This window comes from Nansenia antarctica (genome assembly GCF_963989245.1).
Source record: "Nansenia antarctica genome assembly, chromosome: 2".
Classification (NCBI taxonomy): domain Eukaryota; kingdom Metazoa; phylum Chordata; class Actinopteri; order Argentiniformes; family Microstomatidae; genus Nansenia; species Nansenia antarctica.
Window position 1 is genome coordinate 76,013,297 of NC_137675.1, and position 15,758 is coordinate 76,029,054.

General features: G+C 45.0%; 1 protein-coding gene across 1 annotated transcript; it reads right to left on the reverse strand.

The window, feature by feature from the left end:
* Positions 1-352: 352 nt before the first annotated feature.
* LOC308150632 (DDB1- and CUL4-associated factor 15-like) lies at positions 353-14,838 on the reverse strand (the record flags this gene model as incomplete). Its single annotated transcript, XM_080523442.1, has 11 exons — positions 353-461; positions 1,096-1,202; positions 1,599-1,721; positions 3,124-3,215; positions 4,277-4,474; positions 4,925-5,086; positions 7,779-7,912; positions 8,172-8,275; positions 9,588-9,717; positions 10,149-10,240; positions 14,746-14,838. The coding sequence occupies 11 exons, from the start codon at positions 14,836-14,838 to the stop codon at positions 353-355; spliced, it is 1,344 nt and encodes a 447-aa protein (XP_080379568.1).
* Positions 14,839-15,758: the final 920 nt, after the last annotated feature.

The following is a 15,758-nucleotide window of genomic DNA, read 5'->3' on the forward strand; positions in this document are numbered from 1 at the left end:
GGGAGAGAGGGGGGGGGGAGAGAGGGGGGGGGGAGAGGGAGAGAGAGGGGGGGGGAGAGGGAGAGAGAGGGGGGGGGAGAGGGAGAGAGAGGGGGGGGAGAGGGAGAGAGAGGGAGAGAGGGAGAGGGAGAGAGGGGGGGGAGAGGGAGGGAGAGAGAGAGGGAGGAGGAGAGAAAATTATATTTGTACCCTTTTTTTCTACACTATACAGTGTTTGTTTACAACTAAAGCAATCGTCATCATTTCAAAGACTAACATTTTTCTACCATGACATATCCATATTCTCCTAAAAACAGAAAAGGGGGGGGGTGGAGGTAACAAGAGTGGGAGAGGAAAACAATGAATGAAACCCTCACCTGGTCTGACCCTTGACCTCTGTGAGGTCACCGACGCCCACAGTGCGACACATTCCGGTGTTGAGGTCCCAGCTCACCTGCAGGCTGGAGTGGTAGGTGTTGGGCCTGGGAACACACACACACGCAGTTACAGACCACCACCAGCAGAGGGGGCTACTCTGAGAGACAGATTTTCTGACAGTTAGGCTAGGCTCAGGTTTGCTGTGACAGAGCTGTGATTTATTTAATTTTATTAATTGAGTCTCTCTCTCGTAGGCAGCAGTGGGGATTACTCACCCAATCCATTACATTGCAGTATTTTTGGCTTGACTAGCGAGTTTGTGTTGTGATACTCAACAACATTGAAACGTAGTTCCGTGTTTCAAAAGAAAAGTCTGAACATTTTGATTGGTTGCCGACATGCGGATCAAAACACTAGAACGTGTCACATATGCCCAAACTAACCAAATTTTGGGGGAAATGCTCCCTGATTCAGACCAAACGAGCTAGGTGTGAACGCGCCGCGCCCTTAGATGAAGATCAGATCACATGTTATGACCAATTAACGCAGAAAACCAGGTCATTCAAAAGGGTTCACATACTTTTTTCTTGCCACTGTATATAAAACCTTGAAATTAAAAAAGGCAGAGATTCAAAATCTTGGTTGCCCAGGCAACAAAGGCGACGTACCTCCTATGCACTAAACACCTGTTTACACGTCATAAATACACTACAAACTACATGTGAGAGAATAAACAACCTTTTGTTCTTAGAGAGGAAGAGGAAACAGTGCTCCTCCTCTGCGTTGGAGACGGCCAGCAGCAGCAGGCCGATGTTGATCACCACTGTGTTGGTCTCTGGACACACCTGGCACACACACACACACACACACACACACACACACACACACACACACACACACACACACACACACACACACACAGACGGAGTTAGTATTCGTGTGTGTCAGAGACAGAAAGAGAGAAAGTGTGTTTGTGTGTGTGTGTGTGTGTGTTTGAGAGACAGAGATAGAATGTGTGTCAGTGTGTGTGTGTGTGTGTGTGTGAGCCAGAGAGATAGAATGTGTGTGTGTGTGTGTGTGTGTGTGTGTTTGAGAGACAGAGATAGAATGTGTGTCAATGTGTGTGTGAGCCAGAGAGATAGAATGTGTGAGTGTGTGTGTTTGAGAGACAGAGATAGAATGTGTGTCAATGTGTGTGTGTGAGCCAGAGAGATAGAATGTGTGTGTGTGTGTGTGTGTACCTCCAGGATGACGACGTCGTAGTCGCTGACGGAGAAGACCCGCTGCTGCCAGGAGGCGTCGCTGCGGATCACCTCGTTGATCAGATACTCAAAGTCCAGCGTGAGCTGCTCCACACACACACTCTGAGAACACACACACACACACACACACACACACACCTAGTTAGGTACCAGGGTGAGCTGCTCCACACACACTCTGAGAACACACACACACACACATCTGGTGAGCTGCTCCACACACACACTCTGAGGAACACACACACACACACACACACACACAAACACACACATCTAGGGTGAGCTGCTCCACACACACACTCTGAGGAACACATATGGTGGAATAATATGCCTGCTAAGACATTTTATTTATTGATAACACATTCATTACCTTTGAGACTGAATTCACAAGAGTCACTAGACAGTCAGACTGTCTGGGCAGAATCAACACATTGACGACCTCAGCCTAGTAGACAATGAAACCTCTACTTGAAGCTTGACATTGGCTAGACAACAGACACATTTAAATGATCACAAAGACCTAATTGCTCTCTTTTCTCTTAAACCTGCATCTAGAGAGACTGAGCAATCTATAGCAGTTCTGGGCCTTTGTTTTGCCTCGGTCCAGTGCTCTGAAACTCGACCAGACCAGTTTGTGACTTTTGTCCCCCTCTTCCACCTTTGTGTCTCTAGGAGAAAGTGGGGGTCGATTCCCCCCTAACCTCTTCTCAATCTGCATCACAGCCAGTCCTTCTCATACAGGAAATGCCTGTGATTGGCCTGTACCTCACCTGAGGGCGGGCTTGTTGCCTGAGTGTACCTGAGTGTATAAAATACAGATTTGCCCCTGTGTCTGGACTTTCAGAGAACCTTTGTCGTATCAAGACAGATCTTGACACGCTGTAAACTTTCTCCTTTTGCAAAAGTAAATTAAATACATTTTCCTCTGCAATTTGAAAAGAAGCAGGCTGCCTTTTTGATTCTATATTTAGATATTTCAATGACACACACACACACACACATCTAAGGTGAGCTGCTCCACACACACACTCTGAGGAACACACACACACACACACACACACACACACACACACATCTAGCATGAGCTGCTCCACACACACACTCTGAGGAACACACACACACACACACACACACAAATCTAGTCAGCTGCTCCACACACACATACACACACAGACACACACACACACACACACACACACACAGACTTGGCCTCCAGACATGGTGGTGTTTAGTCTAAACTAGCACACCTGCCCTACTGTAGACTCATCACCTACCAGCCATGATGGTCAACAGATGGTCTGCACCAAGGACAAGGTCCTTAACACACACACACACACACACACACACACACACACACACACACTCACACACACTCACACACACCTCAAAGTCACGTGGACATCACACACACGCACCTCAGTCACGTGGACATCACACACGCACCTCAAAGACACATGGACACCTTTTAAAGACACATGGACACACACACACACACGCGCACACGCACCTGTCCGCTGTGCGGTCCTGTCACTAGCTGAAGGTTGCGTCCATTCAGGTCCGTCACTGTGAAGGGCAGCTGGACCGTGTCATCCTCATGCCCTGAGAGAGAGGAGGGGGGGAGGGGGGGGGAGGGAGGGAAGGGAGGAGGGAGGGGGGGAGGGAGGAGGGGAGGGAGGGGGGAGGGGAGGAGAGAGGGAGAGGGGGGGAGAGAGAGAGGGGGAGGGAGCGAGAGAGAGAGAGAGAGAGAGGGAGGGAGAGAGAGAGAGGGGGGGGGGGGGGGGAGGGAGATGGAGGGAGGGGGAGAGAGGGAAGGAGGGAGGGAGAGAGGGAGAGAGAGAGAGAGAGAGAGAGAGAGAGAGAGAGAGAGAGAGAGAGAGAGAGAGAAGAAGCATTACATGAGCCTCACCAAAGTATAGGAGATGGCATGAATACATTGGGGCTACGTTCCCATATCCTCAGTAGCAGCATGCCACATCATATAAACAGCACAGGCTCCATCTGCCTGCCTATGCATTCAGGAGGAGGCTAATCCCACCATCCCACAACCTCACAGGGAAGTGGCTTACTTCAGTTGTGCTACTGACATTGATTGACCATTTTAGAAATCGGCAATAAAATAATAAAAGCAATTCTGATTCTGAATGAGTAGGCCTCTGGCTTTGACGGGCCATGTAGAATGTTTGCCATGTTGCTTGAGACTGATTTCATTCACAAATAAGTTATTATTATTATTATTATTATTAAGTGTCATTGTAGCTTCTGGGTGGCCAGCCCATATGGACTTACACAACACCAGCCTAAAAGAAAACATCTGTTCCCTGTTTATCCAAACATGTCTTTATACCAGAGTGTATGACAAGCGGACAGCGGTTGAATAGTTGCAGTAATATTTACTTTGATCTAGATCTTATTATTCATTGTCTTATCTATTATTGTTAAATGTTGATCTATTTATTTTCTCTATATATATATGTACCGGTATCTATTCTTGCCTTTGTTATTTTCTTACTATCCTCCTTTTTCTGTATTTTTTAATGCTGTATGTACAGCACTTTGAATTGTCCCTGTTGTATGAAATGTGCTACACAAATAAACTTGCCTTGCCTATGTTCTGCCTGTCTGTCTCTCTGTTTGCCTCTCTCTCTGTCTCTGTGTCTTACCAATGGCGTCCTGCTCTTGCGCCCCCGGCTGTTGGAAGCGGTACTGCAGCCGTGTGTAGTTGACGTATCCCGGCTCGTTGGACCCGGCGTTGTGCAGCGAGGGGGAGGGGGAGGGGGGGGTGGGGGGGGTGGGGAGGAGGCCTGAGGGGGGCGCTGCTCTCTTCCTGTAGAGGATCTGAGACGTCTGACCCAGCTCACCTGCTGGACACACAGATGAGAGGAAGAGGGTTTAACACACACAGGTAACAAACACACACACACACCAGACTGAGAGAGACAGACAGAGACAGAGAGAGAGAGAGAGAGACAGAGAGAGAGAGACACAGACAGACAAAGACAGAGAGACAGAGAGACAGACAGAGACAGACAGACAGACAGAGACAGAGACAGAGACAGACAGAGTTATAGTGTGTGGTATCTGGACATAGAGAGAGAGACAGACAGAGACAGAGACAGAGAGACAGACAGACAGCGTTAGTGTGTGTGGTACCTGGACAGAGGGAGAGAGAGACAGACAGACAGACAGACAGCGTTAGAGTGTGTGGTACCTGGACATAGGGAGAGAGAGACAGACAGACAGACAGACAGCGTTAGAGTGTGTGGTACCTGGACATAGGGAGACAGACAGACAGTTATAGAGTGTGGTACCTGGACAGAGGGAGATGCTGCAGGCCACCAGAGAGTAGCTGGTGTTGAGCAGGATGACCTGGTCCTTCTTCAGCTGGGAGGAGGGCTGGAAGGTGGGGAAGGGGTCGACCACCTGGTACCTGGAGTTCAGCACGTAGCCGTGCTCCAGACACTCCCCACTACCTGCACAGGACAGGAGGGAGGAGGGAGAGGCTAGAGTCTGGACCTGTATGGTAGCCAGGTGTGTGTGTGTATGTGTGTGTGTGTGTGTAGCTGTGTGTATGGTAGGTAGGTGTGTGTGTGTGTGTGTGTAGCAGGGTTTCCGTTAGAAAAAATTGGTGCCGGTCAACGTGTCCGGGAAGATTTCAATGTGTCGGACAAACGGGAGAAATTCCGGTCATCATATTAAAATATAATATAGGTGTTTGTCGCGGTGATTAGCTGTTGTGTAGGCCTATGCCATTTAATGTCTATTTCTCATCCGATACGATTAGATGCAAACTATATAATTAATAATATAGGCTTTCATGATTCGCATGCGCTACTATGGCATAATATGTCCAGGGCTGCACGCGCGCCACACTGGGCAGCCTAGTCACCTTTGCTACTTTGAATTACGAATGTAGGCCACTTTAAGATGTTTATTTCAATTGCATTAATGGTATTTGAGTATGTAATTGGTAATTTTAAGTATGCCTAGTTTAGCTTTTGATGGCTATTTGAACAGACTGCATCGATCGATCAATGAACGGACTCCACATTACGTTAACTGAAGTGTGTTAAATAGTTTCACGACAGTAATGTAAGTTTTCTATATTCTCTTTCCAGTTTTACCCTTTCTATCAATAAAACAACGTCATTTCTATAACCACGTCTCGCTGATTGGGAAGGCATTAAGTCTAGCTGCCTGTCAAATCATACTTACTCGGACTCGGGAGTATGAGAATGGGGAGGATGTATCGGGGGGGATACACACCCGTGGACTATTTCAATTTAGTGGCACAAATTAAACTCTAACACTATAGATAGACTAAATTGAACTAAAATGATGGACACCGACTGAATAACTGAGTGGGGGGAAGACAGGTCTCAAATGTGGAACAATTATAACATTTAATACATAAAGATAAAACATACACAAATATATAACATTGATATCCCTAAACTCAAATGTAGTGTGGTATTGTCAACCTAATCTAATCAATCCTAATCTAATGGTACCAGTAGCCCAGGTTGTCGATAGTAGCGCACATGGAGATGGACGAATGTAGAGGAGGAAAGTTCAATGGAAACTCCCGGAGTAGAAGAGGTAGCCAGGGGGAGTAGAAGAGGTAGCCTGGGGGATGTTGTACTCTGAATCTCCCGACTCAGGGCTGGAACGGGCACGGCAGGCTCAATCAATGAACGGGGAGGAGATGGCTAGCGTCCTTTACTAGCCGCATCTCACGGCCCTCGGTGGTCATTCACTGTGCTCTAGCACATCCAAAACACGCAGAACAATAACCTTGACTCCGGTCACTGCAGTGGTTTTATTTAGACTAGATCAAACTAAATTAACTGACGAATTTCTCCCTCACAACTACTCCCGAAAGGTACCTTCACTCTCCGCAAACCACAAACTACTACTTGTGAGACAGGGTTGCCAGATGAGTCGGGTTACCGCCGAATGGGCTACTGGGTTTAGCGGTTATTTAGCGGACTAGTTAGGCTGTAAATGGTCAATCCCATCTGGCAACCCTGCCGCTGTTTGTTCATCGCGTAGGCTAGTCTACACATTAATAATCAAATAAAAAAATATAGCCTATATATTCGTCTTTTTTAATGTAGAAGGAATCAGAATATGTGACAAATTATTTTTAGCAAATTGTATTCAAATTGTGCTTAGAGGGAATTATTTTCACCGGACATTATGACCGAAGAGGTTTAAATATGTCGGACTTCAACAGATTTTACCGGACAAAGACCGGTAATTACCGGTTAACGGAAACCCAGGTGTGTAGCTGTGCCTATGGTAGACAGGTGTGTGTGTGTGTGTGTAGCTGTGTGTATGGTAGGCAGGTGTGTGTGTGTGTGTGTGTGTGTGTGTGTAGCTGTGCATATGGTAGACAGGTGTGTGTGTGTGTGTGTGTGTGTGTGTGTGTGTGTGTGTGTGTAGCTGTGCATATGGTAGACAGGTGTGTGTGTGTGTGTGTGTGTGTGTGTGTGTGTACATGTGCGTATGGTAGCCAGGTGTGTGTACCTGTGCGTATGGTAGGCAGGTGTGTGTGTGTATGTGTGTGTGTGTAGCTGTGTGTATGGTAGGCAGGTGTGTGTGTGTGTGTGTGTGTGTAGCTGTGCATATGGTAGACAGGTGTGTGTGTGTGTGTGTAGCTGTGCATATGGTAGACAGGTGTGTGTGTGTAGCTGTGCATAATGGTAGACAGGTGTGTGGGTGTGTACCTGTGTATATGGTAGACAGTTGTGTGTGTGTGTGTGTGTGTACCTGTGCATATGGTAGACAGGTGTGTGTGTGTGTGTGTGTAGCTGTGCATATGGTAGACAGGTGTGTGTGTGTGTAGCTGTGCATATGGTAGACAGGTGTGTGTGTGTGTGTGTGTGTGTGTGTGTACCTGTGTATATGGTAGACAGGTGTGTGTGTGTGTGTGTGTGTACCTGTGTATATGGTAGACAGGTGAGTGTGTGTGTGTGTGTGTGTGTGTGTGTGTGTGTGTGTGTGTGTACATGTGCGTATGGTAGCCAGGTGTGTGTACCTGTGCGTATGGTAGCCAGGTGTGTGTGTGTGCGTGTACCTGTGCGTATGGTAGCCAGGTGTGTGTGTGTGTGTGTCTACCTGTGCATATGGTAGACAGGTGTGTGTGTGTGTGTGTGTGTGTACCTGTGCGTATGGTAGAGATGGAGGGGGCAGGGCAGCACTGAGGGCAGGAGCGGGGGGGGGGCATGGAGGCGATGGTGATGTAGATGTCTCTGTTGTTCTTGTCACTCAAGAACAACAGAGAACTGCTATGAGTACTGGGAGACACACACACACACACACACACACAGACAGACAGAGCAAAGGAGAGGGAGACATGAAAATATTGTCAGACAAACACCCACCGTGAGAACCTGACGCCCACCATTTTACATCCACACACACCAACGGACGACCTGGTCGACCTGAAGGGTGTGTGTGTGTGTGTGTGTGTGTGTGTGTGTGTGTGTGTGTGTGTGTGTGTCTGTGTGTGTGTGTGTGTGTGTGTGTGTGTGGCTTCGTCGCTGGCGGTCTTACTTGCCAAAGATGACTATCTTGGAGCGGTCGTTGGGCCACTCAAACACAGTGAGGGAGAGGTCACTGTTGATGTCCTCCCCTGAGAAGAGACGCACATGGTGCACCTGGAGAGAGGGGGGGGAGGGAGAGGAAGAGAGAGGGGGAGGGAGAGAGGGGAAGAGGGAGAGAGAGGAAGAAAGAGAGAGGGAGGGAGAGAGAGAGGGTAAGAGAGAGGGAGAGGGAGAGAGGGGAAGAGAGAGTGGGAGAGGGAGAGAGAGAGGGGTAGAGAGAGTGGGAGAGGGAGAGAGGGGAAGAGAGGGGAAGAGAGAGAGGGAGAGAGAGGGGAAGAGAGAGAGGGAGACAGAGAGAGGGGAAGTGAGAGAGGGAGAGAGAGAGAGTGGGAGGGAGAGAGAGGGGAAGAGAGAGAGGGAGAGAGAGAGAGGGGAAGAGAGAGAGGGAGAGGGAGAGAGAGAGAGTGGGAGGGAGAGAGAGAGAGAGAGTGGGAGGGAGAGAGAGAGAGGGGAAGAGAGAGAGTGGGAGGGAGAGAGAGAGAGGGGAAGAGAGAGAGGGAGAGAGAGAGAGAGTGGGAGGGAGAGAGAGTGGGAGAGAGAGAGAGAGAGTGGGAGGGAGAGAGAGAGAGAGAGAGAGTGGGAGGGAGAGAGAGAGAGAGAGGTACAGATGAGAAAACAAAGAGACTAGACAACATCCTGTCCTTCCACCAACTACAGAACTACCATTTTTTTTTTACGGTACTGCAGACGAGCCAACGCCTGGGCACAAATAATACTGGAAATCATTTCAAATACTCAATTGTAAGTAGCCTTGAGGACCGATGGTTCGAGCCTAACGGCCCACAGGAGCCTATCTCCTGTTTCTGTAGCGTGAGGCGGCTTGATGTACAAGTACACCCCCCCCTGGACATGACGCTGGTATGTCGCAGGGTCTTACCCCCCCAATCCAACCCTTAATGCTGAGTGCCAAGCAGGGAGGCATCGGGTACCAGTTTTATAGTCTTTGGTGGTATGACTCGGCCGGGGATCGAACTCACGACCTCCCAATCTCAGGGCGGACACTCTAACCGCAAGGCCACTGAGCTGGTAAAAATACTCAATTGGGATAGTCCCAAATGTGCAAAGCCTGTCCATCTGCCACTCCAAGCAGGCTCAAGCTAATGATACAAAAAATAAAAATAGAATAGTAATCAATAAAATAACAATAGCAGAGAATAGCAATAACATAAACTACATAATAAAACAAGAATAAACCAACTTAAGCGTTGTTAGCGCCGTGCTCTACCAACTGAGGACCCACATAGCACCACAAAGTCCTCCTCAGCGTGAGAGGCATCTTCTATTGAGCTCTAAAGTATGTGGCTGGACGGTTTAGTGGGTTGATGTGTGACAGTCAGTCCAGGTAGATTGTAGAAGGTGTGGTCACCTGTTTGAGACGGCTGTACGCGTTGAACCACCACCAGTACAGGTGGTAGGTGTAGTCGCTGTCCTCGCCACTGTCGCTGGTGTAGGACAGCACGTAGCGACCACACTTGGTTAGGCCCAGGAAGATGTGTCTGGAAAGAGAGGAGTGTGTGAGTGTGTGTGTGTGTGTGTGTGTGTGTGTGTGTGTGTGTGTCTGGAACAAGAGGAGTGTGGGTGTATGTGTGCGTGAGTGAGTGGGGTGGTGAGAGGGGTGTGTGTGTGTTATTGTGAGTGAGTGAGTGAGGTGGTGAAAGGTGTGTGTGTGTGTGTGTGTGTGAGTGAGTGAGGGGTGGTGAGAGGGGTGTGTGTGTACGTGTGTGTGTGAGTGAGTGAGTAGGTGAGTGAGGTGGTGAAAGGTGTGTGTGTGTGTGTGTGTGTGAGTGAGTGAGTAGGTGAGTAGGTGAGTGAGGTGGTGAAAGGTGTGTGTGTGTGTGTGTGTGTGTGAGAGAAGATGTATGTAGTTGCAGAGGTGGTGTGAACAGAGACTACACTCTTTCAGAGAGGGAGATACACACACACTCACTTGGCACTGAGGAACTCCTCGCTGACAATGTCCTTCAGCGGAACACGCACACGCAGCTCCCGGAACAGCCGTTTAGAAAACTGACCTGACAGCTGAGGAACAGGGGAGAGAAGAGATGAGAGGGGGAGTGTGTGTGTGAGAGAGAGAGAGAGTGTATGTAAGACAGAGACAGGGGGAAAGAGAGAGAGAGTGTATGTAAGACAGAGACAGGGGGAAAGAGAGAGAGAGTGTATGTAAGACAGAGACAGGGGAAGAGAGAGAGAGTGTGTGTGTGTGTGTGTGTGTGTGTGTGAGAGAGAGAGAGAGAGAGTGTGTGAGACAGAGAGAGAGAGAGAGAGTGTGTGAGACAGAGAGAGAGAGAGAGAGAGAGAGAGAGAGAGAGAGTGTGTGTGTGTGAGACAGAGACAGGGAGAGAGACTCAACATGAGAAAACTATGCACCGTGAAAACAACTTAGTGATCCCCCTCATAACGCGTAATGTCAACCCTCATTCAGCATGTCTATCCAATGCCCAAGTCGCCCCTGCAGGCTTCTGGATATCGGACATACATGTACATTGGCTAGACCACCACCCCTCACCGCACCTGTCAGTACACAGCTGAGAACCGAAAGGCAACTGAGGACATAGCCAGCAGAAGCTAACGAGCATGCCTACTAGTACTCAAGTAAACACCAGCAGCACAAACGGGTGGAGGTGGACAGACACCTAGCATTGTACCTAGCTAGCACTGCCTAACGTTAGCTAACTAACTACAGGGTTGTTTAAAAAGCAAGGTCATGGGCTTGTACAACTGACTTGTAAGCCACCATCTCCTGAGAGAGAATTATCTAACCATGCAAGAGGTGCTAAAGCAGTTCATTCATTATTTTCATTCAGTTTTCAAATTCAGTTTCTCTAAATACAATTCGGTTTTTCTCAAAATACAATTCAGTTCTCTAAATACAATTCAGTTTTACTCAAAATACAATTCAGTTCTCAAAATACAATTCAGTTCTCAAAATACAATTCAGTTTTTCTCAAAATACGAGTTCAGTTTTAGAGGCACTCATCCGGGGACTCTGGGCTAGGTAGAATAATAGAGCACCGATTCTAACTCCCATCCCTCCCATCCGACGTCGTTATGGAGAAAAGTAATGAAATAGGCGATAATGAAATGTGTGTCCTTTCAGTCTGCCTGAGGTGTTGTAGGGGGGTATTTAGTATAACAGGCTAATTGGTTTATTGTGAGTTTACTTTGATTGTTTGTTTATTGCCTTGATCACCGTATTGAGAAGTCATATGGTTATGGGGGGTGATATTGCAAGGTAATTCAAGCACCTGCGCATCTTGCATGGCGGTAGTGGAGAGAGAGGGGAGCGATGTATTTTTGTTGACCGCATTATACGCATATTCTATAGGCTAGGCCTACGCATTGTTTGTTATTTTTCTGGTTTTGATCACTTATGGATTATTTTTGTACGTCGCCAAGTTTGATTGTTCTATTCTAATAAATGATCTCGCTACAGGTGTCATATAACCCTAACCCATATCCTGTCATATAAAAGTACCTTATTGAATCTCCAGGTAATGTATTTCTGACATCCATCACTTTTGCTGTCGTTAAGATCAGGGATCTCAAGTCTCACGCATTGGGCGTAAGACACACGCGGCGTGTGAGCGTGTGAACGGGTTGAAATGCGTGTGTCTCACGCCCAATGCGTGAGACTTGAGAGCCCTGATTAAGATACTTTATTTTTCTGTTTGGTAGTCTGTCCAATGTGACACTTGCCCTCCTCCACCGGCCCTAGTTTTGGATCTAGCTTGCTGTTAATTATTTTCATGATAAATCGTAGCTAGCTAGCTATAACATCTTCATATACACCATACAGGCTAAATACTGATTAACAGTAATCACCCTAACCCTACTTTGGCAAATGCCCATTGAACAGATTTATTCATTATCCTATCTTAAGAAAACGAATGTAACACTCTCATCTGGGGATTTACACGGCAAATCAAATGAAGAACTACACATCCCTGATGACAGGGAGATGACATATGACTGCTCTGATGAATCAACCCCTATTTCATCAATTTTCTCTATATAACGACGCCGATCATTGATCGGCAACGACACTATATAATAGTTTGCCTAACTGGCCATCGGATTTGGGCTCCTAATATCTAAAAAGCACTACGGTTTTCTTATTTTATCGGATTAAAGTAGCAAAGACCAGACATTTCCATTGACCGCCAGTCAAACTTCTACTATCACCCAAAAAGGGGCGTGGACATGACGGGAGAGCAAAGTACCCGGATGCGTTGCTCTTATGAATTCGGATGGGAGGGATTAGAATCGGTGCTCTATTATTCTACCTAGCCCAGAGTCCCCGGATGAGTGCCTCTAAAACTGAACTCGTATTTTGAGAAAAACTGAATTGTATTTTGAGAACTGAATTGTATTTTGAGAAAAAACGAATTGTATTTAGAGAAACTGAATTTGAAAACTGAATGAAAATAATGAAAACTGAATTGAATACAATTCAATCTGTCGAATACAATTCAGTTTGTGCTCAGATTCAATTCAATCTGTCGAATACAATTCAGTTTGTGCTCAGATTCAATTCAATCTGTCAAATACAATTCAATTTCTGCTGGCACTAAAATAGCTCCATACAAGTGTGACGGGGAGGCAGGCGAGCTGCCAGCGACCAGCTGGAACACTTTCCGTTGGCTAGTTCGACAAGACTCTAACGGTCAGTTAGAAATGGCTAGTTCTATAGAGAGAACTTTATTCCACTACTCAATAACATGAAAGAGACTTTAAGTAAATGGAAAAATCTTCCTATAAATCTGACAGGCAGAATAAACTTGTTTAGGATGGCATGGCTTCCTAAGTTTCTTTTTTTGTTTTCAATTATACCAATTACTCCACCAAAAAAGTACTTTAATATGGTATACTCAGCCATAACAGATTTTATATGGGCAGGGAAAACACACAGAATTAGAAGGAATATTTTACACCTTCCTATGTCAGAGGGGGGCTTTAACCTTCCAGACTTGGAGCTATACCAACTGGCCGCCCAGGGGTTCTATCTGAGGCATATAGTCCAACACACAGCAGAAGAACAATGGATCCACATTGAAAATGCAGATGTACATCCCCAAAACCTCTTAACTCTTTTATTTTAAAAAGGAAACTTTATTGTAAATAATATAGAAACGTCATGGAAAAAAATTAAGAGGATACTGGGAGAATCAATATCAATCCCAAAAAGTACTATTTTGTGGAACAATCCTTGGATAGCTCTTCAGAATGCTACAATAAATTGGTCTACATGGAGAACAAGGGGAATAGAAACTATAAACGACTTAGTAGGAGGGGATACCATTATTCCATGGCACGACTTCCAAAGTAAATATAAGTTGGCCAACGCTGAATATTTCAGATACATGCAGCTAAGAAGCTACATAAATCTACATTTTAATTTAAAATCATTTGGGCAGCAGAGTACAATTGAGGATATCATATTTGATGGAGAAATTGATAAGAATTTGATAGGTAAAATTTATAGAACTCTACAGAAGACCTATGTAGCTGAAAAACTGTTAGAAAGTAGGATTGAGATGTGGAATCGAGAACTAGGAAGAACAGATATAGGTTTAAAATGGAAAGAGTGTTGGAATACTACAAATGACATGACAGTTAATGAAAATCTACGTTTAATCCAATATAAAATAATGTATAGAGTCTACCACACGCGAGATAAAATCCATAAGTATTATAGTAATATATCAGATAACTGTTTAAAGTGTGGAAAAAAAGACTCACTAATACACGCATTCTGGGAGTGTCCCAGAGTACAGAAAACATGGGTTGACATAGAACATTGGCTCTCAGGGGTACATAAGGAAAGATTCAAATTTGATCCTTCAATCTGTCTTTTCCAGGATGTAGCCACAGTAAGATACCCTAGGGGGTGGATAATTATGTACTCATCAATTATATTTAAAAAACTAATACTTGGAAGTTGGAAATCAAGTAAACCTCCAACACTACAACAATGGAAAAACGAAATTCTTTATTATACCAATATAGAGAAGAATTTAGCCATAGACAATAATAAGAAAGATCAGTTTGAAAAGATATGGGGAGAGATAGTGAAGGCTTTAGCTAAGACGTAAAGATAGTGCAAGAAACATAGTACTAAGAGATTAATTAGATTATGCATTAGAAATATTAGTTAGATAAGTATAGGGGGTAAACTGGGATAAACTTTAGACGGTTTAAAAAAAGTGGGGCTTTGGGATGTTAGGATGTGTTGTGATGTTTGTCAAGGTGTGATGTGTTGTGATGTTTGTCAAGTTGTGATGTGTTGTGATGTATATCAAGGTGTGATGTGTGGTGATGTATGTCAAGTTGAGATGTGTTGTGATGTTTGTCAAGCTGTGATGTATTGTATTGTGATGTTTGTCAAGTAAAAAGAAAATGGAAAATAAAATCTTACAAAAAAAAGAAATGGCTAGTTCGTTAGCACTGTCGAAAACGTTGGTGTTTCTACGTTCCCGACGGTGTCGTGGTTTGTGCCCGTTACTTGTTTTGTGTCAAATGCATACCTTCCTACGGTCAAGAAGCTTGACGAAATTTTCTCTGTGCTTTTTCGTCGGGTTCTGGTCGTCGTCCTTTTCGGATTTCGAGCTGGGCGCCATTTTTCGGAGTAGGCTCCTTCTCCAAGTATATCCAGCTGCAGACATCAAATCCGTCACCCGGAAACGTGATGGGCCATACGTCATCATACCGCGCCTGCATATTTGCATAGACTACGTCATCGCCTTACTACGGTGGAACCTACGGTGGAAACCATGAACACATTTCCAGCAATGGATTTGGTCACAGACAGAATTTGTGTTATTTTAGCTGTTTACCAAAACATCTTAGTTACAGTCATACACAAGTTACAGTCATATAATGCATATGAATGAATGAATGAATGAATCTTTATTTCGAACATTTGATTTAAAAATAAAAATAATAAATAACAAATAACTAATATGTAGAGTACAGTCCTATCAATTGTTCGAAAAGGAGTAGGAAGAAGCCTGTCCTACCCCTGTTTATACTTAACAATTATGCTTACATTATATAATCCAATTAATTAATACATATATTTTAGTATCATCCGTTCTAATACTTTTTCATTAAAAATAATTTAAACCTTTTTTTAAATAGAGCAATAGACTATAGCAATATTTCTGCTTTCCTTCATATTTTCTTCATATTTTTGACATTAGGAACAAGTTATTAGTGTGATCACGATATCCGACCTTATGTACAATCCTCATAGCTTTTTTCTGTAGTGTAATCAATGGGTTTAAAGTGCTTTTATATTCATTTCCCCATATCTCCACACAGTAACTCAAATAGGGTAAGACAAGACAACAATATAGAGAAATAATAAATAACAAATAACTAATATGTAGAGTACAGTCCTATCAATTGTTCGAAAAGGAGTAGGAAGAAGCCTGTCCTACCCCTGTTTATACTTAACAATTATGCTTACATTATATAATCCAATTAATTAACACATATATTTCAGTATCATCCGTTCTAATACTTTTTCATAAAAAAA